Source organism: Eubalaena glacialis, chromosome 14, assembly GCF_028564815.1.
Source record: "Eubalaena glacialis isolate mEubGla1 chromosome 14, mEubGla1.1.hap2.+ XY, whole genome shotgun sequence".
Classification (NCBI taxonomy): Eukaryota; Metazoa; Chordata; class Mammalia; order Artiodactyla; family Balaenidae; genus Eubalaena; species Eubalaena glacialis.
Genome location: NC_083729.1, coordinates 64512801 through 64538641, shown reverse-complemented (window position 1 = coordinate 64538641; position 25841 = coordinate 64512801). Strand labels below are relative to the sequence as shown.

The following is a 25841-nucleotide window of genomic DNA, read 5'->3' as shown; positions in this document are numbered from 1 at the left end:
CTGTTCAGGAGCATCAAGGATGGGACCTGGCCAGGTGGCAGGAGCAAAGGGCACACCAGGCAGAAGTAGGGACTTAGCTCTGCCAATAACTAGCTGGGCAATCTAGTTAACTAGTAAACTAGCTATAAAATGAGAATGACATTAGTACCTGCCTCATAGGGCTGTGGTGAGGATTAAATGAGAAAATCCATGGAAGCTCTTAACCTAGTGCCTGCCATATTATAAGCATTCAATCAATGTTAGCTGTTATTATTATCCCGTATTTTCTCATAGTATTTTGTGAGGGCTTCTATTTCACCTCAAATCATTGTCTTACATGTATGTGTCTGTCTCCCCCTTTATGCAGTGTGACCTTGATGGGCAGGAATCATCTTTGTGGGGTACATAAGTCCCATTTGGCCTTATCCAGTAATTGTAGATGCCAAAAATTCAGTAAATACTTGTGAAATTAAACAGACTTGACCAAGAGCAGGGAGTGGGTAGCAAGTAATGAGAGAGAGACAGAGACAGAGACAGAGAGAAAAGGAGAAGAGGGAGGGGGAAGAGGAGTGCAGGAAGAGAAAATATTCTTCCTTGGGATGCTGCTCCTTTCTTGATTAATTTTTGGGACAAAATACAACTTAGTCCTCAATGACAAAGGACCTCATAGAGATCTTAAGCCCACTACGACCATCCTTCACCTAAGTTTAAATAACATTGTGTTTGAACTACTCACATGTTACAGCCTATAAGCCCTGCGTTTCCCTTTCTGTTCACAGTCTCTAGTGTATCACCCTTGAGTACAAGGACTTACATCTCTGAAAGCCCTTGTTTCTTAACCCGCCTCCCTCCAAGAGTCATCTAGTCCTCATTCTTACTAACATTCAAGATAAAGGAAACAAGGTGGTATAGCAGAAGAAGCACTAGGTTTTAGCGTCACATACACTTGGATTTTAACCCTGGCTCTGTGTGATCTTCAGCAAGGTGTTAACTTCTCTGAGCCTCAATTTCCTCATCTGTAATAATAGCACCTACCTCTCAGGGTCATTGTGTGGACTAGAAATAGGTGTGAAAAGCCTTTAGCATTGTGTGTGAGAGTCAGCCCAGGAAAATAAAGAGCCCCACACAGAGAAGTAAGGCTTGTAGGTTTTAATGTTTCATGATTGTTAACAGAGCAGTCTCAAGGAGACCCCCAGAGAATCTGTTCTGACTTTAGAAGCACTTCCTGTGGACGATGGAGGGCCCTGCCTCATCATACTCTGGCTTGCTGATCCACATCTGCTGGAAGGTGGAGAGAGAGGCCAGGATGGAGCCTCCGATCCAGACTGAGTACTTCCTCTCTGGGGGAGCAATAATCTGCAAAGAGCAAATGTGGTGAATCATGATCAGTCGCCAAGGAATAGGGAAGGTGGTCCAGGAATCATCTCACCACACTGCCAGACTACCCTGGAAAAGAACAGCCTCTGTGGTCAGAAAGGAACAGGAGAAACCTTGTGGTAGATTAGACTATTGCTCAGATTGTCACTCTCCCTCCCACCCCATCCCCCTGCCCCTCCATGAGAAGAGTTCAGTGTTCCACCCTGTGACTTTGGGCTGGGCCCTGTATTTGCTTTGGCCAATGGGATGTCAGCAGACTTGACACAGGGGCTAGAAATGTGCTTCAGGCATGCAGGTGGGCACACTGTCTTGTGTCTCTGCCATCTTCATGAGAAGAGCTTCCCTTGAAGAGCTACTGGCCCTTCAGCCTGGGCCCCACAGTGAGAGATGTGCCCCTGACCTGAGTTGGCTGGGCCTGCAGAGCTGTCTAGCCAAGCTTGACCTAGATCAGCTGACTCCCAGCTGACCTGCAGATGCATGAGCAATAAATGCTTATTATTACATGCCCTGAAATTTCATAGTTGCTGTTACTCAGCAATAGCTAACCCATACAAACATCTGTAAGGGGAGTGCTGTTCTGTTCTTGCCTAGAGTTTGGATGCATGGGCAGCTTGGGCTGGGATTCCTCCATTCCTGAGTCTAAGCCAGTCTACTCAATAGTCTCTTGTATCTGAGAAGTTCTCAAATTCATACATGCCACTGGGATTCCTGAGCTTGGCCTTTAGGAATTGGTTGTCATGTCAGACAACTTTGAACTCCACCTAAAAGTATATCTAAAAGGACCATGACTCTTCAACTAATTCCTGCTTCTGAAGGGACTAAGAATTCAGTGCTAGAACAAACCAGACATGAAACAGATTTTTTTGTCTCCTAAGAATCTCCCTACGTATTTCCTAAATTGCAGAGATCATGGAATAGCTAAATAATTAGCGTCTTTAGAAGTTATCTTATTCAGGCAGACAAAAGTCACCCCATTGCTCCTTTGACAGATACCTCAGGGACTGGCACAGCCACTAAGAAGGCAACAGATTTTACTGCTGGGCAGTTCTAGTTGTGAGAAAACTCTGGGTTGTCTTGAGCTGGAGGCCCTAAATCTCAGCCCCATTCCCAGCACACTCTCTTCTTCCATATCCTGGAGCTTGCCTCACCTCCCCCAGTCCAATGTGGCTGGGGTGTTTGTACCTGCACACATCCCCGGGCATCTTTGCTTACTCACTCTCTTTCCCCTGCCTGCAGTGTGCTTTCCCCTCCTCTGGTCTTATTTAAGCTGTTCTTCCATTGATCACGTCTACTAATCAGATCTTAAACTCCTGGAAGGCCGGCAATGTTATTAAACTCAGGGCAGTGGCTCATAAATTGGAATATGCATCAAATCATTGGTGTCCATTTATAAGTGTAAGTGATGGGGGCACCCCAGACCTGTTGAACCGGAATCAGGTGTGGCATCCTGACACATGGTCCTAGTAAAAAGCCGCTGCCCCAGGCCTGGCACATTGCCCCCCATGTGGCAGACCTCAGTAAGCATGGCTGCTCCAATTGGCTCTGGGTGAGAAGAGCCCGCTGCTCACCTGTTTTCTGGTGGCCTCCTCTGCTTCCCAGTGCCAAGCACCATCTGCTAGGCAGGGGGAAAGCCTTTGTGAAGAAGGTTCTTAGAATACTGACATAGAGAACACACTTCCTCAGATCAGGCCTACTCCCCAGAGACCAACTTTATTGTGAGACTTTGTAACTTTCAACCTATTTGTTATCTCTATTTTACTCCTAACTCTTTCTAATCCTGCTAGTAGCAAAGTTCCTAGAAGCCCTAAAAGTGTCTGTCTGATTGCTTGGGGACCAGAGGCTGGGGAGAAATGGTAAGACAGGTGGGCTCCCATTCTGATGAGGCCTGTGCGGTGAGAAGCATTGTGTGGGAGGGCTGTGACCAAGATGGGACAGCACATCAGAGGCCGTTCAGGAATCAAGGAATGTTCCTGTGAGTTTGAACCAGCAGACTGTCCTATAGCCAACATTCTCTCTTTGGAACTTTCACCCTCCTCTGGGGTGACACCCAAGTCCTTTTTAAAAAGTTTAAAGTTTAAAGACGGTGTGGTGTTGCCTCCTTCTTTTCTTTCCCTCTTTCCCTCCTCATTTCCTCCTCAACCCCCTCAACTTCTCTCCATTCCAAATTCTTTCACCTCCTTCTCATATGGAGTCCATGAAATTGTGTTTGAGAGCCCACGCTAAATGTGTCTCCCGCTTATCAGTGCCCAAAGAACATAATCCCCCAAGATGAAATCTGTCTCGGGCCAGAATGATGGTGCACCCAGGAGGCCACCAAGCTGTAAGCCTGGCAGCCTGACTCGGAGCATCTCCCAAGTACACAGGTCTTTGTACAAAGAACAGGTTGGAGGGAGCCAGGGCAGGACCCACCTTGATCTTCATGGTACTGGGGGCCAGGGCTGTGATCTCCTTCTGCATTCTGTCGGCAATGCCGGGGTACATGGTTGTACCCCCAGAGAGGACGTTGTTGGCATATAAATCCTTGCGGATGTCAATGTCACACTTCATGATGGAATTGTAGGTTGTTTCATGAATTCCAGCTGATTCCATGCCTAGTAGAGATCACAGTAGCTAGTCAGCATCCACCACGCCACGCCTATAGCTCCTCAGGTGACCCTTCTGTTGATGCAGCTACCCTGGTTCGCCTCAGTCACCTCCCTAATGGATTATAAGATCAGACTTTCTAACTGGTCATCGCCCTGCCTTGAGTTTCCCCCAGTTCTGACTGATCTTTCACACTGTTCCCTGATGAATATTTCTAAAGGAATACTTTCATTGTATCACTTTTTTCACAGCTTTATTGAGATATAATTCATGTACCGTAATATTCCCCCCTTTAAAGTGTATAGTTCACTAGTTTTTAGTGTATTCACAGAGTTGTGCAACCATCACCACAATCTAATTTTAGAACATGTTTAATACCCCCCAAATAAACTCCATGCCCATTAGCAGACACTCTCCATTTTCCCCTGCACTCCATCCCCAGCCTTAGGCAACCACTAATCTATTTTCTAATCTCTATAGATTTGCCTATTCTGGACATCTCATATAAATGGAACCATACAATATTTGTTCTGTTGTGTCTGGCTCCTTTCACGTAGCATAATGTTTGCAAGGTTCATCCATGTTATAGTCTGTTATAGCCAAATAATATTCCATTGTATGGATATACCCATCATATCATCTTTGCCTATTGGTTGACATCTAGCTACCTTAGTCTGGCACCAAGATCTTCCACAGTAAAAGGCCCTGCCTGCCATACCAGCTCATGCCCACTTACCTGCGGTCCCCCATCTCCTGTCTTTTTTCCATGTGGTATAATGCCACACTGTAGATAGAGGAATCTTCCTAAAGTGAAATACTGACTTTGCTACTCTGCTGTCTAAAAACTTCCAGGGGCTCTACATTGCTGATATGATTAACCCCCATGCTCTTTGTGTGGTCCAGTGGCTGTCTCGTTTCCTCTGTGTGCAAACACACACACACACACACACACACACACACACACACACCTCACCCATCATGTCCCACATAGAATATGACTTGTCACTCCTCCACACTTTGCACATACCTTTCCATTTGCCCTGCATGCCATTCCCTACTCTGCACTCCTTCCATTCCCAGATACCATAAAATGATACTCATTCTTCAAGGTTCTATTCAAATATTCGCCTTCTCTGAGAAGCCTTCCCTGATTTCTTAGGCCTATAGCACTTTGTCCAGTTTGCTATTTACCACTACACTATATGTCAACATTTGCTTACAGGCCTTTCTCTTATATACTTCTCAAGAAAGTAGTTATCCTTGTATTAAATATTATCTTATTTAATCCTTGTGGCAACCCTATCTAGTAGGTACTATCATAATTTCTACTTTATAGATAAGAAAACTGAGGTTTGAAGAAGGTAACATGTCCAAGGTACAGCACTTGAAGGAGCAGAATCAGGATTTAAAACCAGGTCTGACCCCCAAACCCACTCTGTTTACTGCTATAGGTTTCAGACCCCATGATTTAAATGTTGAGGGATCCAAGAAATATTTTATGTTTTAATTTCATTCTTAGTTTCATGTTTACATTCCCATCCCACTTTTCCTTTATTTTGATTTCCTTACCCTTATATTTAAAATTAGATTTTTATCTAGTTGTATTGTTTATGTATTTTTGGTCCTTCCTGGAAAAATATAGGCTAAGTATAAACAATAAACAGTGTGCGTGACTCCTGGTGTTTCTCTTTTCATCCCTGCCCTCCTGATTGGCCAGGACTACAGGCCGAGCCTCACCAATGAAGGAGGGCTGGAAGAGGGTCTCGGGGCAGCGGAAGCGCTCATTGCCAATGGTGATGACCTGCCCGTCTGGCAGCTCGTAGCTCTTCTCCAGGGAGGAAGAGGAGGCTGCCGTGGCCATCTCATTCTCAAAGTCCAGGGCCACATAGCACAGCTTCTCCTTGATGTCTCGCACGATTTCTCGCTCGGCTAGAAAGAGTAGAAATGACAGAGAGTAGATACTCAGCTCTGTTAGTTTGGTTGTCCCATTTTGATCTCCATGAAAACTTCCTTCTTCCTTCTCTTTTGGGTTCAGTCTCAAGATGAATGTTAATGTTTTCATTCCTCTTTCTAAAGTGAAAGTTCAAAATCTCGATTCCCAAGCAAAACTTTGTATGTGCTTTTCGTCTTGCTCTCATCACTCAGCTCTGACAAAGCTGCAGGCCTTCCTGAGGGCCTTTCAGGACACATTTCCCATCTAGATGGAGGCTTGTATGCTGGGATTGTACAGAATCTAGGAAGGCTCCTACCTGAAACCTCTTCCTGCCCAGGGAGCCTCTTCCCCTTAGAAATTCAGACCTTACTTATTCCATTTGTCCTCAGACAAACCATAAACCCCCTAGGTAATGAAATGTGCCACCAGATTCTTACCACCATTCTTCCGAATAAAAACTAGCTCTGATCCTGGTGTGGACATGGACAGAGGTAGCAGGTCCCTGGGGAGGGAAGGAGTGCTGTGAAAGCACACTTAAAAGAGGGCAAAGCCAAGCGCTTCTTAGGATGAGTAGGTCTAAGCCTTGTCTCCCTCCCCAGGGTGTCTTTGTTGGGAACCTTCCTCCTTAAATAAGGCTGCCCTGACTATCTGGTCTGGTCTAGGGGCCCAGCCCCAGCCTAGGGCCTCCCCGTTTGCCCTAAGAGAGTTTGAGGACACAGGGCCACTGACTTCTCATTAGTCATGAGAATTTCTGGTCCTAGATCAGATTTGGTTCTGAGCTCAAGTCAAGTCCAGAAAGAGGCTGCGTACCTGTGGTCACAAAGGAATAGCCTCTCTCTGTGAGGATCTTCATGAGGTAGTCTGTGAGGTCGCGGCCAGCCAGATCAAGGCGCATTATGGCATGGGGCAGTGCGTAGCCCTCGTAGATCGGGACATTGTGGGTGACACCATCCCCTGAATCCAGGACAATGCCTAAGGACAGAGAGGATAAGACCTATGAAAACCTTTAGTATTTTCTTTCATCTGTCTCTTTCTGGGACCGGTTACCGAAAGATCTTCAACTACCATATTTTTCTTTAGCAGCTAGAAAATTCACCCATGGTGAGAATTATCAATCATATTTTTTGTGTACATCAATTTTTGTGTATGTTGGTTTGTTTTCCCAAATGAGACTGTAGGCATCTGGAAGGCAAGTAAAGTGTCTCCTCTTCTTATATTCCTTGAAACACTTTCACAAAAATGCACACGTCAATTGGCATCTAGGCTGCACGTTCTTTAGTGAGACTGGATAATTTGCATATCCTTCAGGCATCAAACTAACACATATGTAGTGCTAAAAGGACTATAAAAACCAGCTTGAAAAAAATAACATTCTTTACTGATGAAACTTTTAGTAAACCATGAAAGGAAATAAGTTTTCTCAATGTGATAAGAAATCTCTCCTGATCCAACAGCCACATAATTGATGGGGAAACACTACAATATTGTTACTGTATTATTATTATTTAATATTGTCCTGGATGTTCTAGCCAATGCAATATGACAGAAAATACAGATAAGAGGTACTATCATCAAAAGGGAACAGAATCATCATTATTTGCAGATAACGTGGTTGTATACTTAGAAGACCTAAGAGAACCAACTGAGAAACGATTAGAGTTAATCAGATGATTCAGTAAGAGCCAGATCCAAAATAAATATCCAGAGATCAGCAGCTTACTCTTATACAAGGATGTTGGTCACAGCATATTTTATAATAAAAAATAAAAATTGGAGACAACCTAAAGGTCCTGCAATAGAGAAGTGGTAAAATAAATCAATCAATCATGGAACCATCACACAATGACTACCGTGTGGCCACTGAACACGACGTTCACAGCATAAAACCAAGCGCAAAGCACGGGATACAGAACTGCATATACCTATATTTCCCCATCACCGTCCTTATCACCTGCAGTGAAATTATCCTTTACTTTCATCTCTCCTCCACTAGACTGTTAGCTCCATAATGGCTGGTCTGTTTTGTTTGACAGTGTGTGCCCATGGCCTGTAGTGTTTGTCACATGGTAGGGAGTAATGGAAAATATTTGAATGAATGAATAAATGGACAAATCAATGAATACATGAATGAATGTGTGAAAGATGTTCATGCAAGCTGTGAAGCCCCTATTAAAAATCACTTTATTTTGAAGTTCCCTCTGTTTCCCTGAGCTCCTTTCTATACCAAGGCCACGTCATACTTACACACCCAACATCATAGGTTCTGCCATTGCTGCTTCATGAGCAGAAACATTCTAGCATTGTTGGAAAGTGTGTACAAGCTCCCAGACTAACTACTGTGAGGGAAATGGCCCTTGCAGGTTGTACTAGTCATGGTTTGTTCATGTAAATTCTTTCCAGCTACACTGGGTAGACTCGCATCCGCATTTTACATGGGCTTCCCATCTGTTATCCCTAACCAAGGTTTTCCTTGGACTTTGACTGTCCCACTGATTCTTCTGAACAGGAATCTCTGCAAGAGCCCAGCTTTCCCTTCCTCCCTCTCAAGTCAGAAAGGGAACAGATTACAGGGCTACTCACCTGTCGTGCGGCCAGAAGCATAGAGGGAGAGCACAGCTTGAATGGCGACGTACATGGCAGGGACATTGAAGGTTTCAAACATGATCTGAAAGAACAATGCAGAATAGAAGACTATCTGGCAGAAATCACAGCACCTCTTGGTCCACAGAATGGTTTGTAATTTTATTAAGGGCAGGAACTGTGCTTATTTACCCCTCTCCCACCTCCCATAGGTTCTGGCATGGACTACAAACACAGCAATTCTCAAAAAAATTCTGTTGCATTGATGCATGAATGGGAGAAAGAATCTGGCCAAGCATCCATGTTGTGTTCTTGTGCCAGTGCTCAAGTCTTCCTGGGCTCTTACCTGGGTCATCTTCTCCCTGTTGGCCTTGGGATTTAGAGGGGCCTCCGTGAGCAGGGTGGGGTGCTCCTCAGGTGCTACCCGCAGCTCATTGTAGAAGGAGTGGTGCCAGATCTGGTTGGGACAAAAGTCAGATGAGTCCAGCAGACTCCCAGTGGGCTGGAAACTTCCTATGGACATGCCCATGCTGGGGGAGGATGGCACGATGCTCTCAGAATGGACTGGATCTGGAGAGGAGGCCTGTCAGCCATGGGAATTTCTGATTGCCCTTTAGAGGTTATATTCCTTCTCAACAAGGCCACAGACAGGACTCAGACCTGGGGCCAATATACTTAGTGTGTTGATTATTTCTGTCTGACCTTGACTCCTCTTTACACCTCTCCCTTGTCTCCCCTGCTTTGTGCCCTGAGGGACAAGGCCCTCTGCAGCTCTCTGGCTTCTGGCTGTGCTTGGCTGATAGAAGATACCAGCAAGAGGTTGGAGAGTGGGAGGGGGGAGAAGGGCATGGTGAGCTCCCGGCAACACTGTGGCCTCCCTGAGCACAGCTCCTGTTGTGCAGCCCCTCCTCAGGCTCCAGCTCTCACTGAGCTCTAGTCACGCTGCCCTTGCCCTTCAGCCTTCCAGCTGTAAGAGCTTCCCTCTGTTGCTGGCACTTGAGTGCCTCTGCATCCCTTTCTGGTTCCCTAACCCTGCTCACACCTCTGTAAGTAGTCCTTCCTTAAATTAATTTCAGAACCCCAGCTGAGTGTATACTGTCTCCTGCTGAAGCCTGACAGATATGCATTAACTGTCACTGTCTATTATTGGTCAGGCTGTTCTTTAAAGCAGGGTTTCTCAACCTCAGTGCTTTGACATTTTAAGTTCAATAATTCTTCATTGTGGGGGAGCTGAAGTGCATTACGGGATGTTTAGCAGCATCCCCGTGTTCCACCCACTAGATGCCAGTAGCACTTCTCCAGCTGTGAGGAGCAAAAATGTCTCCAGACATTGCCAAATGCCCCTGGGAGACAAAATCGCCCCGGCTGAGAATCACTGCTTTAGAGGAAGTTACTTCTTCCCGCTGTGTACTGTTCCCTCTTTAGTGATCCAGGACAACAAACAGGAGCCTTTATTTCAGAGGAATCTGGCAAAGAGTGGCAGGGACACAGGGCTTTGATTTCCTCAGAGGTGGGGCACAGGGTCCTCTGATTCCATTGTACCCATGTATTTAAGGACCCCTGGCTTTGTGCTAGGATGGTGCTAAATGTAATCTTAGTTTCAAAGTCTGGAGGGGAGAAAGGCAGTCAAAAAGACAAAATACAAGACATGTCCATATTTTAATGAAGGAAGAGGCAGGAGAAGTTCATTTTCTGGGTGATTTGAGTAGGCCCTGAAGGCAAAGGAAGGTCTCCGGAGACTGAGGAGGGCATCTGAGGCAGAGCAAATGGCACAAGCAGAGGACCTGGGCTGTGGAGGCGTCACAGGAGACATGAAGGAGATGGCAATTAGGCTTAATAATGTGATCTCAGTATTTCCTCAAATGTGGGCCCTGGATGCTTTGGGATAATTGTTATAGGTGCAGGTTCCTAGGCTGTATCCCAGGCCCACAAATCAGAATCTTTGGGTGGGAAGGGAAAGCTGGGAAGAAGTGAGAGAGTGGCATGGACATATATACACTACCAAATGTAAAATAGATAGCTAGTGGGAAGCAGCTGCATAGCACAGGGAGATCAGCTCAGTGCTTTGTGACAACCTAGAGAGGTGGGATAGGGAGGGTGGGAGGGAGACTCAAAAGGGAGGGGATATGGGGCTATATGTATACTTATAGCTGCTTCAGTTTGGTGTACAGCAGAAACTAACACACCATTGTGAAGCAATTATACTCCAATAAGTATGTAAAAAAAAAAAAAAGAATCTTTGGGTGTTGGACCCAAGCATCTGCACTTCATCTTACTTCATTTTCGGAAGCTTTTATAAAGTACTTTAAAAGTTAAAGATGTTGACAATTTTTAAATTAGGAAAATATTTTTAAGAGGACTAAAAATTTCTCATATTTCCATTACTTAATAATAAATAGTTAACACTTTGGCTTTTTTCTTCTCCCTAATCTTTCATCTTTATGTATTTTTAAATTTATTACTACTACCATTTATTTACTTCATATGCTTTCATTTATTTATTATTTACTACTCTTACACTTCTATGTTCAATTTTGTTTCCTGTCACTTTTCAGTTAATATAACATAAATAACTTTCTTTTCCATAGTAAACATTTATTTTTAATAAATTGAACTAAAATTTTTTTAATGTTTACACATTTCATCATATACCATCATCATCGTATATTTAATCACATTACTATTCATGGTATCTTTGATTTTTGTTTATAAATAATCTTGTGAAAACTATCTTTGTACATATTACATTTTGTTTTTTCTATTCAGGATGTTTTCCAAAGAAAAAAATTCTAAGAATGGAATTACTGAACTACAGAGCATGGCAATTGGAAAACTTTTTGATTTCTATCACCCACAAAGAGGCTAATTTTGTCTTTACTTCAGAATAGAAATTGCCTGTTTCATCCTTAAGTGCATTCAGTGTTCTCACTCTTAAAATATGAAATAATTTGATAGATAAAATTAATACCTAGTTGTTTTACTTTGAATTTTTAAATAAGTTTTTAAATAATTTTTCAAATAAGTTTAAACTTCTTCAGATTTTCAACTTTTGATAATTTCTATTTGGCCAATTATCTGGTCATGTCCCTTGATTATTTGTCTGGTGGAGACTTTGTGTTTTTAATTATCAATTTACATTAGTTGTTTATATTAATCCTCTTTTGCACTTGTGAATACTTTTTGCAATTTGTTGTTTGCCTTTTAAATTTGGTTTTGCTTTTCACATACTAGAAAAGTTTTTTTTTTTAATTGAAGTATAGCTGATTTTTTTTTAAATTAATTAATTAATTAATTTATTTTTGGCTGTGTTGGGTCTTCGTTTCTGTGCAAGGGCTTTCCCTAGTTGTGGCAAGCAGGGGCCACTCTTCATCGCGGTGCGTGGGCCTCTCACTATCGCGGCCTCTCTTGTTGCAGAGCACAGGCTCCAGACTAGTTGTGGCTCACGGGCCTAGCTGCTCCGCGGCATGTGGGATCCTCCCAGACCAGGGCTCGAACCCGTGTCCCCTGCATTGGCAGGCAGACTCTCAACCACTGCACCACCAGGGAAGCCCGAAGTTATGATTTTTAAGAAGTCACATTTGTCATTCTTTTTCTCTGACTTCTTTCACCAGAAATTTGATAAATACTCACACTTACTATATTGTATTTTTTATCATTTGAATTTCTATATTTAACTTTCATATTCAATTGATATGTGTTTGATGAAATTGTATGAAGTAAGGGCCATAAACAGATTCCCTACCCCCCAAATAATGAATCAGTTGTCACAGAATAATTCACTGAATTATTGAATCCTTCTCTCCCCTCTGGTCTTGGAAGTTTCATTTACCATGTATTTCTTTTTTACCTCTGTATTGGCACCAAATTGTTTTAATTTTTATAACTTTATATTATATTTTACTATTTGGATATAGCAAGTCTCCTTTCATAGTTTTTCTTATTCATTTTATTCTCATAAATTTTGTCTTATTTATTTTTCCACACTTTATGATTATCTTGCATAATTAATACTCGTGGTATTTTTAGTCAAACTCATAGAAGCAGAGAGTAAAATGGTAGCTACTAGGAGCTGGGGGGAGGGAAAAGAGAGGTTATCTTAGTCAAGGCATACGAAGTGTCAGTTATGCGGGATGAGTAAATTCTGGAGATCTAACATAATATATTAGCATGGTGACTAAAGATAACAATGCTGTCCTGTATACTTGAAATTTGCTAAGAGGGTAAATCCTAAGTGTTCTCACTGCAAGGGAAAAAAACAAACAAACTATGTGAGGTAGTAGATATGTTAATTAGCTTGAATATGGTGACTATTACATAATGTATACACATATCAAATCATCAAGTTGTATACCTTAAATATATACAATTTTTAAAATTGTGAGATTTTTGTTAGAATGGCAATGAGCCTATAAATTAATTTGAGGAGATTTGACAGCTTTACCCTATTCAGTTTTTCTTTTAAGGCACATAATATATTTTAGGGGTTTCTTTAAAGAGTTCATATTACTACTGTGAATAAAATATTTTGTCTATTATGTTTTCAAACTAGATATCATTAGAAATATAATAATATGTGCCACATATTGAGCATTAAGTATGTTCCATGCCTTGGGATTATACTAAATATTTGCCTAGTTTAACCTCCAAAGCAACCTAATGAAGAAGGTATTTTTATTTCCACAAATAAGGAAGCTGAGGCTTAGAGGGAGGGATTTGCTCCTAGATCTCCCTGCCACTGACTCCAGTGTCTGTGCTCTTAACCATCCCACAGAGTGAAGCAAGAGCTAATGTGTTTTTATCTATTTATGTCACATTCAGAGTGACTGAATCTAGGGTTTAGAGAAACTGAATCTAGGGTTTAGAGAAAAGTATATGTGTAGTACAGATTTAAAATCAGCTTTCTTTATTCCCAGTTGCAGTCTGCTCAATAAGCCCTCTATTACATTTCAAAAGACAGTCATTGCAGAAACAAGAATTCTCAGACAACTGTCAGTGGAATTTATCAAAAGAATATTAGAAATATTGTACAGCAACTATACTTCAATTAAAAAAAAGAATATTAGAAAGGCTCTATTAGCATTTTGCACGTGATTTTGTGGAACACAAACTACCATTTAAAAATTACCCCCCACGTCTTCTTTCTTAAAAATATTTTATTTTCATTTATCATTTACAGGTGGTTTGTCCCTGATGTTAATATTTCCTAGGTATCTAGTGAGAGTTTGATCTTTTTTTGGGGGGGGCACGTGGCATGAGAGATCTTAGTTCCCAGACCAGGGATCGAACTCCCGCCCCCTGCGGCGGAAGCATGGAGTCCTAACCACTGGGCTGCCAGGGAAGGCGCCCCCTCAACATCTTCTGACATGAAAAAAGCTTCTAGAAACCGGTAGAGATTCCTATTTAAATTTTTCACTAGAGAAGCATCATACTAATATAGCATCAATGCACCTATCTGAGGTCATGACAGGGAAAATAAAGGGGAGAAGCTATTTGCCTTTCTGGAAGCAGCAGAGCATTTTAAAGGATAAGCACTGCGCTGGAATGAAAGCTGGAAAGGATAAAGCTGGGACTTAGGCGGGACCAGGTCCTCAAATGCCAGACAGGGAGTCAGGAACCTACTGTTGGTTAGTGAAGAGTCTGTGGAGGTGAGTGACATGATCCGGTCTGATTTTAGAAAGACAAGCTTTGCAGAAGTGCAGAGAATGAATTAGGTGAGTGAGGCAGGAGACAAAGAAATCAGTCAGGAAGGCATTGGAGTCGTCTAGTGAGAGATGTTGGCAGCTGAGGCTGGGGAATGCCCGGGGGATGGACAGGAAGGAAAGAAGGACGTGAGAAACATTGCAGAGGAAGAGTTGGCAGGGCAGAGGGTGGGTCTTGATGATGTTAAAGTGAGCACACTAAAGGGGGAGTCCACCAGTACCTTCTCCATGTCATCCCAGTTGGTGATGATGCCGTGTTCAATAGGGTATTTGAGAGTTAGGATCCCTCGCTTGCTCTGAGCCTCATCCCCCACGTAGCTGTCTTTCTGGCCCATTCCCACCATTACACCCTGCAATGCAAAAGAGAAGGAAAGAGAACGGAATTGGCCGAGAGCTCCGCTTAGAGGGATTCAGGTATTGGAGGGTCTCTGAAGAAGGTTAAAGATAGGGAAAATGTCCTTCTTCCCCTGGAAACCGGACTGAAGGAGACAGGGTGAGGCGGATACCGATGAATGTGGAGATGGCGGGAGGGAAGGCGGAGGATTTCTTGTGGGCTTGTCTCTCTTCTCTGTCCTAAAACAATGTCATTTTCTGAGAGAACAGGGCCCATCCATACACGTCTTCCTCTTACCTTACCTTACTTAGCACACACGCACACACGCACACAGGCGCGCAGCTCAGCATAGACTCCACAGTCCAGTGCGTCCTCCTAGTAACTCAAAGCCTTGGGTCCAGATGAACACATACCTGGTGGCGAGGGCGACCCACAATGGAAGGAAAGACAGCCCGGGGGGCGTCATCTCCTGCAAAGCCAGCCTTGCACAGGCCAGAGCCATTGTCACACACGAGTGCAGTGGTCTCCTCTTCACACATGGTGAGTGTGGCCGAGTGAACCAGGGGCTGGAGCACCTAGGGAACTGGGGAGAAGAGAGGTAATTGGCCACTTGTCAAAATCATGTTGGAGACAGTCTTCTTGGCTGTCTTGGGGCCTGACCCCATAGGCAACCAGGACCTAGTTCCAGGAGGGACAGGTGTGGACCTGGCCCCTTACTCTCTGGCATTTGGGCCTCTTCCCTCTACCCTACTGTTTTGGGCTGAATTGTTTACCCCCCAATTTCTATGTTGAAGTCCTAACCCTAGTACCTCAGAGTGTGACTGTATTTGGGGATAAGGCCTTTAAAGGGGTAATTAAAGTAAAATGAGGTCATTAATCCAATATGACTGGTGTCAAATATGCCTAATTCAATAGAACAGGTATCTTTATAAGAGGAAATTGGAACACAGACACACACAGAGGGAAGATCATGTGAAGACACAGCAAGAAGACAATCATCTACAAGCCAAGTTGATAGACCTCAGGAGAAACCAGCCCTGCTGATACCTTGACTTCAGACTTCTAACCTCCAGAACTGTGAAAAAATAAATTTCCCTTGTTTAAGCCAGTCTGTGGTACTTTATTATGGCAGCCCTAGTAAACAAATCCACCTGCTTCTCAAAGACCTGAAATGACTACAAAGCATTAATCTAATGGAAAGAATCTCTAAAGACTTGAAGTTTAGAAAAGGAATTGAAAAAATTTGCAGTAAACATAATTAAGGGTTATTATTTGCTATATAAGAGAACTCCTACAAATCAATAAGAAAGAAGTAAATAGCCTAAAAGAAAAAAATAAAAAGACTACGAATAGACAATTGACAGAAAACGAAATGCAAATACCCAACAATTACATGAAAAGATGTTCCGCCTCACTAGCTATCAGGAAATGCAAATGAAATAAGACCATTTTCACCCATTGTATTGTTAAGATTCAAAGTTTTATTATAGGTGTTGGCAAAGTTGTGGGAACACTGGCACTCTTTTTTTTTTTTTTTAAGATATTTTATTTATTTATTTATTTGTTTGTTTTATTTATTTATTTTTGGCTGCTTTGGGTCTTCGTTGCTGCGCGTGGGCTTTCTCTAGGTGCGGCGAGCGGGGGCTACTCTTCTTTGCGGTGAGCGGGCTTCTCATTGCAGTGTTAATCAGAGAAACACACCAACACACAATCTGGTACTACCCAAAAGTCCCTTGTGGGATACTGTACTGAGGTTAAGAGAAGGGCCAGGCAGATCGACATGGACTAATGTGGATAGATTTCTAAACCATTCTGCTGAGTGAACAAAGCAAGTTGCAGAATAGAATGTCCAGCATAAAACCATTTATGAGTTCTTTTTAGAGCACAAAACAATATTGTGCATTTTCCATAATTTTCTTTTTGTGTGGATGTGAACACATAGCAAAAAGTTCTGGAAAAAAAAAATCTAAGACTGATCATAGTGGTTACCTGGAAGTGGGAAGGGGATTGAGAGGAGAAGTGCCATAATGTTTTAATTTTTAACAAGGAGACTGTATCCATGTATAGTTTATAATTAAAATCAATCATACATATCATTAAGGAAAATAAGATGCAGGTGAAAATGTACAATCCTAAGGGTAGGAGCCCCTTGAGGAGGACAGGGCAGCCTGAGAGGAGAGAGGAAAGTGAGAGAATTCGTGATGGGACTCACTGCCCCTGTTGCTTCAGATGGAGAAAAATAGAGAAGTCTTTCCTCCAGTGCTGATATCTGAATTGGGATGACTGCAAAGTGACGAGGGAATGAATTTTTCTAACGTCTGTTGCAGGTTTTCTTTCTTTGGGTGAGGGGCAGTGTAAAAAGACCACACCTGACAAATTCTTGGCACTTGATGACGAAAGAGAAGCAATGGCAGCTCAGGAGATGGTGTGCGGATTGCCTTCCAGCCTGAGAAGCCCCCCAGTGGGGCAGACTGGAAGTGGGGAGGGTCCCAGCTCGGGGTGGGGGGGGGTGGGAGTCCAGGGAAGAGAGGCACGAGGCATGGAGAGAGAAGGTGGCTGCAGAGGACAGCCCACCAAGCTTCATTCGGAACGTGCGGCAGGAGGGGAAGAAGAGAGCTGCCCTAGACGCCTGGGACGCTGGTCCTCCAACACCCTTACGTGAAAGGAGGACAGCAAAGACCATGACCAAAGCAAAGAGGAGACAGAGTCCCAGGCCTGCGAACGGGAGGTCAGAAAGGCTACCTAGAGACTGAGCAGAAGCTTATTCACACAGTTTGCAGGCTAGAAGGAAGCCCTTGCCTGTTATGTTCAAAGCAGGGTGCACACTAGGGGAGAGGCCCACTGTGACTTCTTGAATCCAGCTCTCCTTGTCCTTGCTGACCCTCATGATCACCCATGGTCACAGTGATCAAGTCCCAGTTCTCGCACTTGGCCTACAAGGCCCAACAGGGTCTGGCCCCTGCCTGTGTCTCCAGGCTCATCTCCCCCCTGGCCCCCCTTGGCCTTCTCACTCCGGCTATGTGGAGTTCCTTTCCATTCTCCGAATGTGTCATCTTGTCTCCCTTCTGGCCCTTTAGACACAGGGTCTGGAACGCCCTTCCCCCAACCTATTTGCTACTGACTCCCATCTCCTGTCAGGCCTCTGCATCAACACTGCATTTTCAGTCTCTCTGGCCTACCGATCTCAGTTAGTGACCCTTCTTCTTTGCCCCACAGCACCTTGAACTTGTCCCAGCAATGATCAACTCTGCACATCTGGGCTCATCTGTAGCTCTGTAAAGGCAGGAGCTGGGCCTGTCCTGTTCTCCAGCGATTCTTCAGTAAGCCTCGCACAATGTCTGGCACAGGGTGGGCTCTTAAACCTTTTTTTTTATCCAGATGAATGAGTGAATGAATCAATGGATGTCAAGGAGAAGGATTTTCAGAATAACAAAGGTAGAACAAACACTGGTGAGAGGACACTGGTCTGAGACGAGGTGGAGATTGAAGGAAAGTACCTAGTTGTTCAAAACAATGTTGTCTCTGGTCTGAACAGTTTCTGGATTGCAGGGAAGATCCCTAACCTTCTGCCATGTTAGACCAATGGAGAAATGGAGAGATGTCAGGAAATGGAGATGGCAAATATTGTTCCAATATTCAAAAAGGGAAAGAAGGCAGATATCTAAAACCTCAGATAATCTTGATATACAAATTAGGCAGGTTTCCAGAAGGTGTTATTAAAGAAAGCACTATTAAAGAAGCAGTGGGCTTCCCTAGTGGCGCAGTGGTTAAGAATCCGCCTACCAATGCAGGGGACACGGGTTCAAGCCCTGGTCCGGGAAGATCCCACATGCCGCGGAGCAACTAAGCCCGTGTGCCACAACTACTTAGCCTGAGCTCTAGAGCCCACGAGCCACAACTACTGAGCCCACACGCCACAACTATTGAAGCCCGCGCGCCTAGAGCCCATGCTCCGCAACAAGAGAGGCCACCGCAATGAGAAGCCAGCGCATCGCAATGAAGAGCAGACGCCCGCGGGCAGCAACAAAGACCCAACGCAGCCAAAAATAAATAAATAAATAAATAAATCTATTTAAAAAAGAATCTGCCTGCCCAGAAATAGAGACACAGATGTAGAGAACAAACATGTGGACACCAAGGGGGGAAAGCGGCGGGGCGGGGCGGGGCGGGGCGGGGCGGGGCGGGGCGGGGCGGGGCGGGGGGGTGGGGGGGTAGGGGGTGTGATGAATTGGGCGATTGGGATTGACATGTATACACTGATGTGTATAAAATTGATGACTAGTAAGAACCTGCTGTATAAAAAAATAAATAAAATAAAATTCAAAAATTCAAAAAAAAAAAAAGTAAGCTTCTTCCAAGCAATTCAGAGGGAAATAGAATATAAAATTTTAGAATTTTAAAACATTTTTTCCCCCTTCTGTTGTTTTCAAAGGCTTTGGGGGTGGCGGGGGGAGGTGGTGGTAGTGGGATATTGGAGTTAGAATAGCCATAACATAAAAACAGTGAATTTTACTAAGGGAAATGAATCCCAGGAATTCTGTTCAAATAGGATAGATTCTTTTGTTGTGCTAGAGGTGTCCTGTGTTGAAGATACTAGGCTATATGGGAGTATTTGTCTAGAAAAGAAAAAAAAATTATTAATTGGTATTTTATTGATGACAATAAAGTTGGAATATGATAATAAAAAAATAAGGACTTCCCTGGTGGCGCAGTGGTTAAGAATCCGCCTGCCAACGCAGGGGACACAGGTTCGAGCCCTGGTCCGGGAAGATCCCACATGCTGCGGAGCAACTAAGCCCGTGCACCACAACGACTGAGCCTGCGCTCTAGAGCCCACGAGCCACAACTACTGAGCCCACGTGCCACAACTACTGAAGCCCGTGTGCCTAGAGCCCGTGCTCCGCAACAAGAGAAGCCACAGCAATGAGAAGTCCGCGCACCGTAACAAAGAGTAGCCCCCGCTCGACGCAACCAGAGAAAACCCACACGCAGCAATGACGATCCAACGCAGCCAAAAATAAATGAATAGATTTATAAAAAAATTAAAAAAAAAAAAATAAATAAATAAAAAGAAGAATCAGCCTGCCAATGCAGCGGACACAGGTTCAATCCCTGGTCCGGGAAGATCCCACATGCCGCGGAGCAACTAAGCCCGTGCGCCACAACTACTGAGCCTGCACTCTAGAGCCTGCGAGCCACAACTACTGAGCCCACTCGCCACAACTACTGAAGCCCGTGCGACTAGAGCCCGTGCTCCACAACAAGGGAAGCCATCGCGATGAGACGCCCGCACACTGCAACAAAGACCCAATGCAGCCAAAACTAAATAAAATAAAAATAAATAAATTAAAAAAAAAAAGAAGCAGTGATTTCTTGTAATTGATTAGGGTTTACCAAGAACAAATGTTGGCAGACTAACAGCCTCCCTTTTTCCACAGGACCCCCTGGCTGGAAATGCAGGAGAAGGTGGGAGACATTGAGCTTAACTTGATTTTGGCATCTGACAAATTCTCCCGTGATATCCCTATTGATAAAGCCATGTGGGCTGAACAATAAATCAATTAGGCATATTTACAGCTGCCCGAGTTATTGTCACTGAAAGGTGTTAATTGATAGGTCACTGTCAACCTGGAGGCAACGATATGCCTTAGAGCTCCACTCTTGATCTTTTCTCATGTGACATGTTTATAAATGAGTTGGATGAAAATATAGAGTGCATGGTGATCAAATGTCCAGATAAAACACACATGTTGGCTGGAAGAATCGAAATCCAAAAGATCTCAAAAAGCAGAGAAAATGAACTGAATCCACTAAGATTAAATTTAATAGGATAAATATGAGGTTGCGGATGTGAGTCTGAATAACCAAACTGTGAAAGCTCTTGTTCAGCCTCTGTGAGCAGGACCTGGGGTCTTGTCGACAGTCTGCAGTGTGCTGGAGCCATGATAAAAGCTAACCCCACCTTCGGCCAGAGCGCTGTGTCCGGTTCTTAGGGCCACCCTTGCCAGCAGAGCTGTGGGAAGGTGGGCTCCCGTTCACGGCTGACATGGCAAATTGTACTACTTTTCTAAAGAGGAATTCAAAAATACTTATCAAAAGCCTTAAAAATGTACATATCTCTTAACTCCACAAAGACACTTCTAGGAATTTATCCTTGGGAAACACTCATGGGTGAGTGCAAAGATTTGGCCAACTTTAATGCGAAAAAAAGTTATTGAATAATAAATAAACTGGTTTCTAAACTAGATGCCAGAAACCTCCCTACAACAGAGAGAGCAGAATATTTAATGTCCTGGAAAAAGTGCAAGCTGCTTTGTTAGGTGAAACACAATATGTTCTGTGGTTCCATTTTTGGTAAAAATGTAGTTTTAATTTTTAAAACTTGGGAGCCTTTCACATACATTATCTATTTAATCCTCACAAAAGCCCTGAGGGAAGATATTTTTAGTTCCATTTTACAGATAAGGAAACCAAGTCTCAGAGAAGTGAAAGGACTTAGCTCTCGGGCTCCTCACTGGGAGAGGCAGGGCTGGCCTCAGCCCAGGACAGGCTTCAAAGCTTGGGCTTGCACCTTCCCCACTACCTCAGTGAAACCCTCACAATTTCTCCATGTTTGGTGTTTTTGCTTCTGCCTCTCTGTCTCTCTAGCACTTTTGGCAGCAAAAGCCCTAAAACCAAAGGGTCTGTGTTCTTTTCTCTCTCTGAGCCTCTGAGCCCCTCCTATGCCATGCCTAGGTCTAGATTTATGTTTACAGCCCCTGCATCGGTGTTTAGCACATAGTAGGTGCTCAGTAAATGTTGGATGGCAATCCCACCACCTGCCTGGCCTTCCCCTGACAGTCTGCTCTGCCCCTGCCCCTGCAAGCTGAGCTCGAGTCCCCACAGGCCAGTCTCAGGGCAGCTCGGTCATGTGGGCCTGATTTAGAACCACACGGGGACAGTCTTCTTCACAAGCTAGTCACAAAGAGTTGTGTTTCCTTGTTCTAGCAGGTGGTCCACCTTGAGGAGAAAACAACCCCGAAAGCTAGAAGGTGGCCAAGAGGCAAAGCTGCATCTCTGTGACTGTTTCCCTCTGGGGTCCCCTCTCTCTTGTGACTTATAGTTCAAGCCTGTCTGGCTTTTCAGTGAACCCTTTTGTCTCCCCTTGAAGTTCCCCACCCATAGTAAGAAAGAACGTTGGACTTTGTTTCCCAGCAGCTGAGACAGCTGGCCTGGAGTGGAGCTTGGCGTGGCCCGTGCTGTGCTGCCCGGGGAGAAGGCTTGGACCCTGGAGCCAGGCTCTCCTGGAATGTCTCTGCCAGGGGAAATTCTAAACTTCACTCAGCCACTTGCTGGTAATTTGTGGCTAGACTCGAGCGTGTCAACTGAACCAGAGCCAATGTCACTGTGGTTTCCTGGGTCACAACCACTTTGCACTCGCAGAAAGCCGAGTTCACTGTTCTGGCTCTTTCAGCACGTACTACATCTGGGCTTCATTGAGGATTTCACAGAGTTAGAAACACAGCTCCCCGCTCCTCTCTGAAAAGTGGCCAAAATCCAAAGACATAATGAGCGCAAAGAATTTGCTCACCCACGCATCCCCCTGGCCACCCCCAAGCAAACATGAGGACAAGATGAGAGCCCCCTACACTCACTCTCTGAAGGAGAAGGGTTTGGCTTCAGAGTTCTCTCCTGCCCTTCCTTCTTTGCTCTCCTCCCTCTGGGCACCCCTTCCCATGGCCAAGTCCCACGGCTCCCTCTTTGGCCTCCAGTTTCCTCAACTGTAAAATGGAAATGGTGACATCTATCTCCCAGGATAATGGATCAAATGAAATAATGGAAATGAAGTGCTTTATAAATTGGAAATCAATTTAAATCAGGGTCAGCAAACTAACGCCTGTTTTTGTGAGGCCCGCGAACTAAGAATGGTTTTGACATTTTTTAATGGTTGCAAAAAAGCCAAAGAATAAGATTCTATGACCCAAGAAAATTATATGAAAATCAAATAATAAATAAAGTTCCATTGGAACGCAGACACACACATTCACTTACATACTGTCCATGGCTGCTCCGGTACAATGGCAGAGTTGAGTAGCTGTGACAGAGACCTTTAGACTCACAAAGTCTAAAATATTTACTATCTTGCCCTCTACAGAAAAAGTTTGCCAGCCCCTTTTGTAAAGGGCTGCACAAATAATAATTCTTATTATCTCTCTTACTCTTCTCCATTAGAGCTTGCTCCCCGGATGAAGCCTGCCATACAGGAAGGAGATGAATTGATCCACTTCACCAATCAATGATTATTGAAGGGAAGGTTGAATTTATGCCAGTTCCCAAAGATGTTTTCATTTTAGGGGAAAGTTTGAGTCCTAAAAGGAGGGCCTCTCAGATAGTGAGATTTCAAATACTAGTTGGGGAAACATCTTGGAGTGAGGGCTTCAAATGACAAGTAAGCAGCTGCCTATTATAATCTGCAAACACATATATCCATACAATGACTTCACAAGAAACACTCCTATGGTGGAAAATTCTAGCAGCACCTCTTATTAACTTCGGGGTATCTCGACTTGGTTAATATACACTAATTAAATTAAAAATGGCTTCTGGCTAGCAATATTTCTGATCCTCAGGAATCTGCCATTTGGACCTGCTCTTCTGGCTTTTACCTCGGCCACTCACTCTCTCCCCCTGCTCAGCTCTAGTCCCAACCCCTCTCCTGAGCTCCAGAGCCCATGGGGCATCTACACTCCATGCCCTGGCACCTCAACTCCACCTCTGAGACTGCTGTCCTTATCACCGTCCTCTGACTGGAATGGCCCCTCAGAGATTGGCACCACCCACCCAGGATGGAACCCAAGCCCAACACCCTGACTGCTTCCTCCTCCCTCCCAACCAATCCCCAGGCCCTCTTATTTCTGCCTCCATGTAGCTCCAGCCACCAACTTGGGACCACTGCACACTGTTGTAGCACTCTTGCCCTGTTCAGTCCACTCCCCTCACAGCTGCCCGAGCAGTCCTTTCAGAGGGCAGACCTCTTGCTATCATCCTTCTGTGGTGCCCCATTGCCCAATCCCTAGTAATCTGGCCCTGCCTGCCCCTCTGACCTTAGCTTTCCCTGCTTCCTGCCTTGAAATCTCTATTCAGTGGAGTTGAGCCCCTTAAACAGTCCCAAAGAACATGCTCCCTCTGTCCTGGGACTACCCCTACTTCAGGATGCAGCTTAGGTACCCCTTCCTCCAGGAAGCCTTCCCTGATAACTTCTGGGCTGGATGAGGGGCTCCTCCTGTGCTTTACCCCTGTCATATATTTATCTTCTCCATGGTTCTCATCTATCTCTCCCAGTGATTGCAGAAGCCCCTACACTGTCCCTAAGGAGCAGAGACAGTGCCTGGTACATAACAAGTGCTCAATAAATGTTGCCAGAATGAACAAAGGGAAGGAAGAAAGAAATCTAGCTTCAAGGTCATGATGTCATTCTGCCCATCTTGGTTTCCCAGGCATAACATGTAGAATCTCTGCTCATTAGAGTTTCTCTAGTGCCCATGTATCTCTGTCACAGGAATGTCTGTCTCGCTGCAGCCCAAGGGCTCACCTCAAGGTCTAAACCCATTCAAATAATAAAAGCAAGTGCTAGAGCCTCCCTATGCAAAGTGTGGTCCCAGACCAGCAGCCTCAGCATCACCTGGAAGTTTATTAGGCATGGAAATTATCAGGCCCCACCCTAGTCTACTGAGTCAAAATCTGGGGTGGGGGGCGACAAAGCAATCTGTGTTTTAACAAGTTGTCCAGGTGATTTTTAAAGTTTGAGCACTCAGGGCCAGGCCCTGACAGTGTTGACCTGAGCACTTTATACATATATTATCTCATTTAATCCTCACAACAGCACTGCCAGATAGGTATTATTACCATTGCTCCCATTTTACAGGTGAGGAAATTGAGGTCACTTAGTAACTCTGGTAGCTGGGGAGTCTGCCTCCAAGGCCTGCATCATTACCCCAGCCAGCCTCAGCTGTAAAGAGATGTTAGCAGACTCTGTTCACAAAAGTGGACACAGCCCCTTGGTCTATTTTCCTCTTAATTATTTATGCTCTTGTGTCTGTGTGTGTGCCGTTGGGGGAAGATGATGGCATTGGTGGGCGGTTTCACAGCCAGGTGTGGGTCTTTTGTACAAGTTGCTTAACTTCTCTAAGGTCTCAGTGTCCTCATCAGAGAACGAACGAGTTAAATGGTTCCACTTCCTTCCAGCCCTAAAACCACATGATGCCCCAGGACACTTACCCCACTCCACTCCACTTTTTGCATCCTCCAATGACCCTGGAGCCTTCAAGGGTGAGAAAACTCTTAGCCAAGCATGAATCAGAGAGACCCGCGGGGGTCTGAAGAAAATACTCACCCATCCCCAGCAGACACAGACACAAGGGCCATAATTGGTTTGGATTTAAATGCCCCGAGAAGAAGTCATTTCTCTGAAAAGCGTCTGTTCCCCTAAAACAGTCTCCCAGACATTCTGAGCCACGACAAAGCTCACCTCATGGGTGTAGATCTGCGCTGGCTCTGGTGAGCAGTGACAGCAGAGACCGCAGGTGACACATCCCACCCACCACCCAGTTAGGAGGGCAGGGAGTCCCGTTCCAGGCTGTTCCTGCCCCAGGATGCCCCATGGCCAGAAATACCTTTTCCTGGCAGGCAGCAGTGTGCTTGTAGGCAGAGTTGCACACCGAGGGTCTTGACGTGTGACCTGGGCCAGCGTCACAGAAGCCAGGCCAATCTGGAGGCGCCTCCTGCACCCAGGGGTCCAGGCAGCCCCAGAAAGACAGAGACGGCAGAAGCTGTACAGTACTCACCGAGTGTATGAGAGGTCCTTCTCCCAGTGACTGAGGGCTGGTGTGTCTTTGGCATAAATACCAGAGCAATATAAAACCCCAGAGGCGGATCTTCTTTAAACAGAGTCCCTAAAAAGGCCAGCTGACGGTGTGTTAGCAGTATTACCATATAAGGTGGTTTTTTCAATAAATCGGCCTTGGGGGGGTGGGAAGGGGGTTGGGTAGAGTGAATTATCATTTGAAAAATGTATGCAAAAGGACTAGAGAGGCAGCAGCCTCGGTGCTGGCAGATTTGTTCCTTTTATGCTGCACTTGCATAAACAAAACTCACACCAGGCCTTATAAGCTGCCCAGAGTGAGGCCAGATGGAGCTCTGTTCCTGGAGAGAGAACCATACCAAGAATGGCAGTGGGCCTCCTCCCTCCGCACCTCCCTACTCAGGCCCTGATGCCCGCCACCCCTGGGCAGTGTCCCCAAAATGGATACAATTGTGCCTGGTCTGGCGCAAGCCCAGGACAGCTAAAAGACAAAGAGAAAAGCCATCCATACCTGGG

At 44.8% G+C, this 25841-nt stretch overlaps 1 protein-coding gene across 2 annotated transcripts; it reads right to left on the bottom strand.

The window, feature by feature from the left end:
• Positions 1–1113: 1113 nt before the first annotated feature.
• Positions 1114–25360, bottom strand: ACTG2 (actin gamma 2, smooth muscle). 2 transcript variants are annotated; one of them, XM_061210949.1, is made up of 9 exons: positions 25309–25360; positions 14899–15068; positions 14373–14501; positions 8799–8909; positions 8453–8537; positions 6683–6844; positions 5677–5868; positions 3766–3947; positions 1114–1335 (listed from the first exon to the last, which is right to left on the bottom strand). In XM_061210949.1, exons 2-9 carry the CDS (start codon positions 15022–15024, stop codon positions 1192–1194), a joined length of 1131 nt encoding a protein of 376 aa, XP_061066932.1. In that variant the 5' UTR covers positions 15025–15068; positions 25309–25360; the 3' UTR covers positions 1114–1191. The 2 variants fall into 2 exon arrangements, with proteins under 2 accessions (XP_061066932.1, XP_061066933.1); XM_061210950.1 differs by lacking the exon at positions 25309–25360 and adding an exon at positions 25138–25273.
• Positions 25361–25841: the final 481 nt, after the last annotated feature.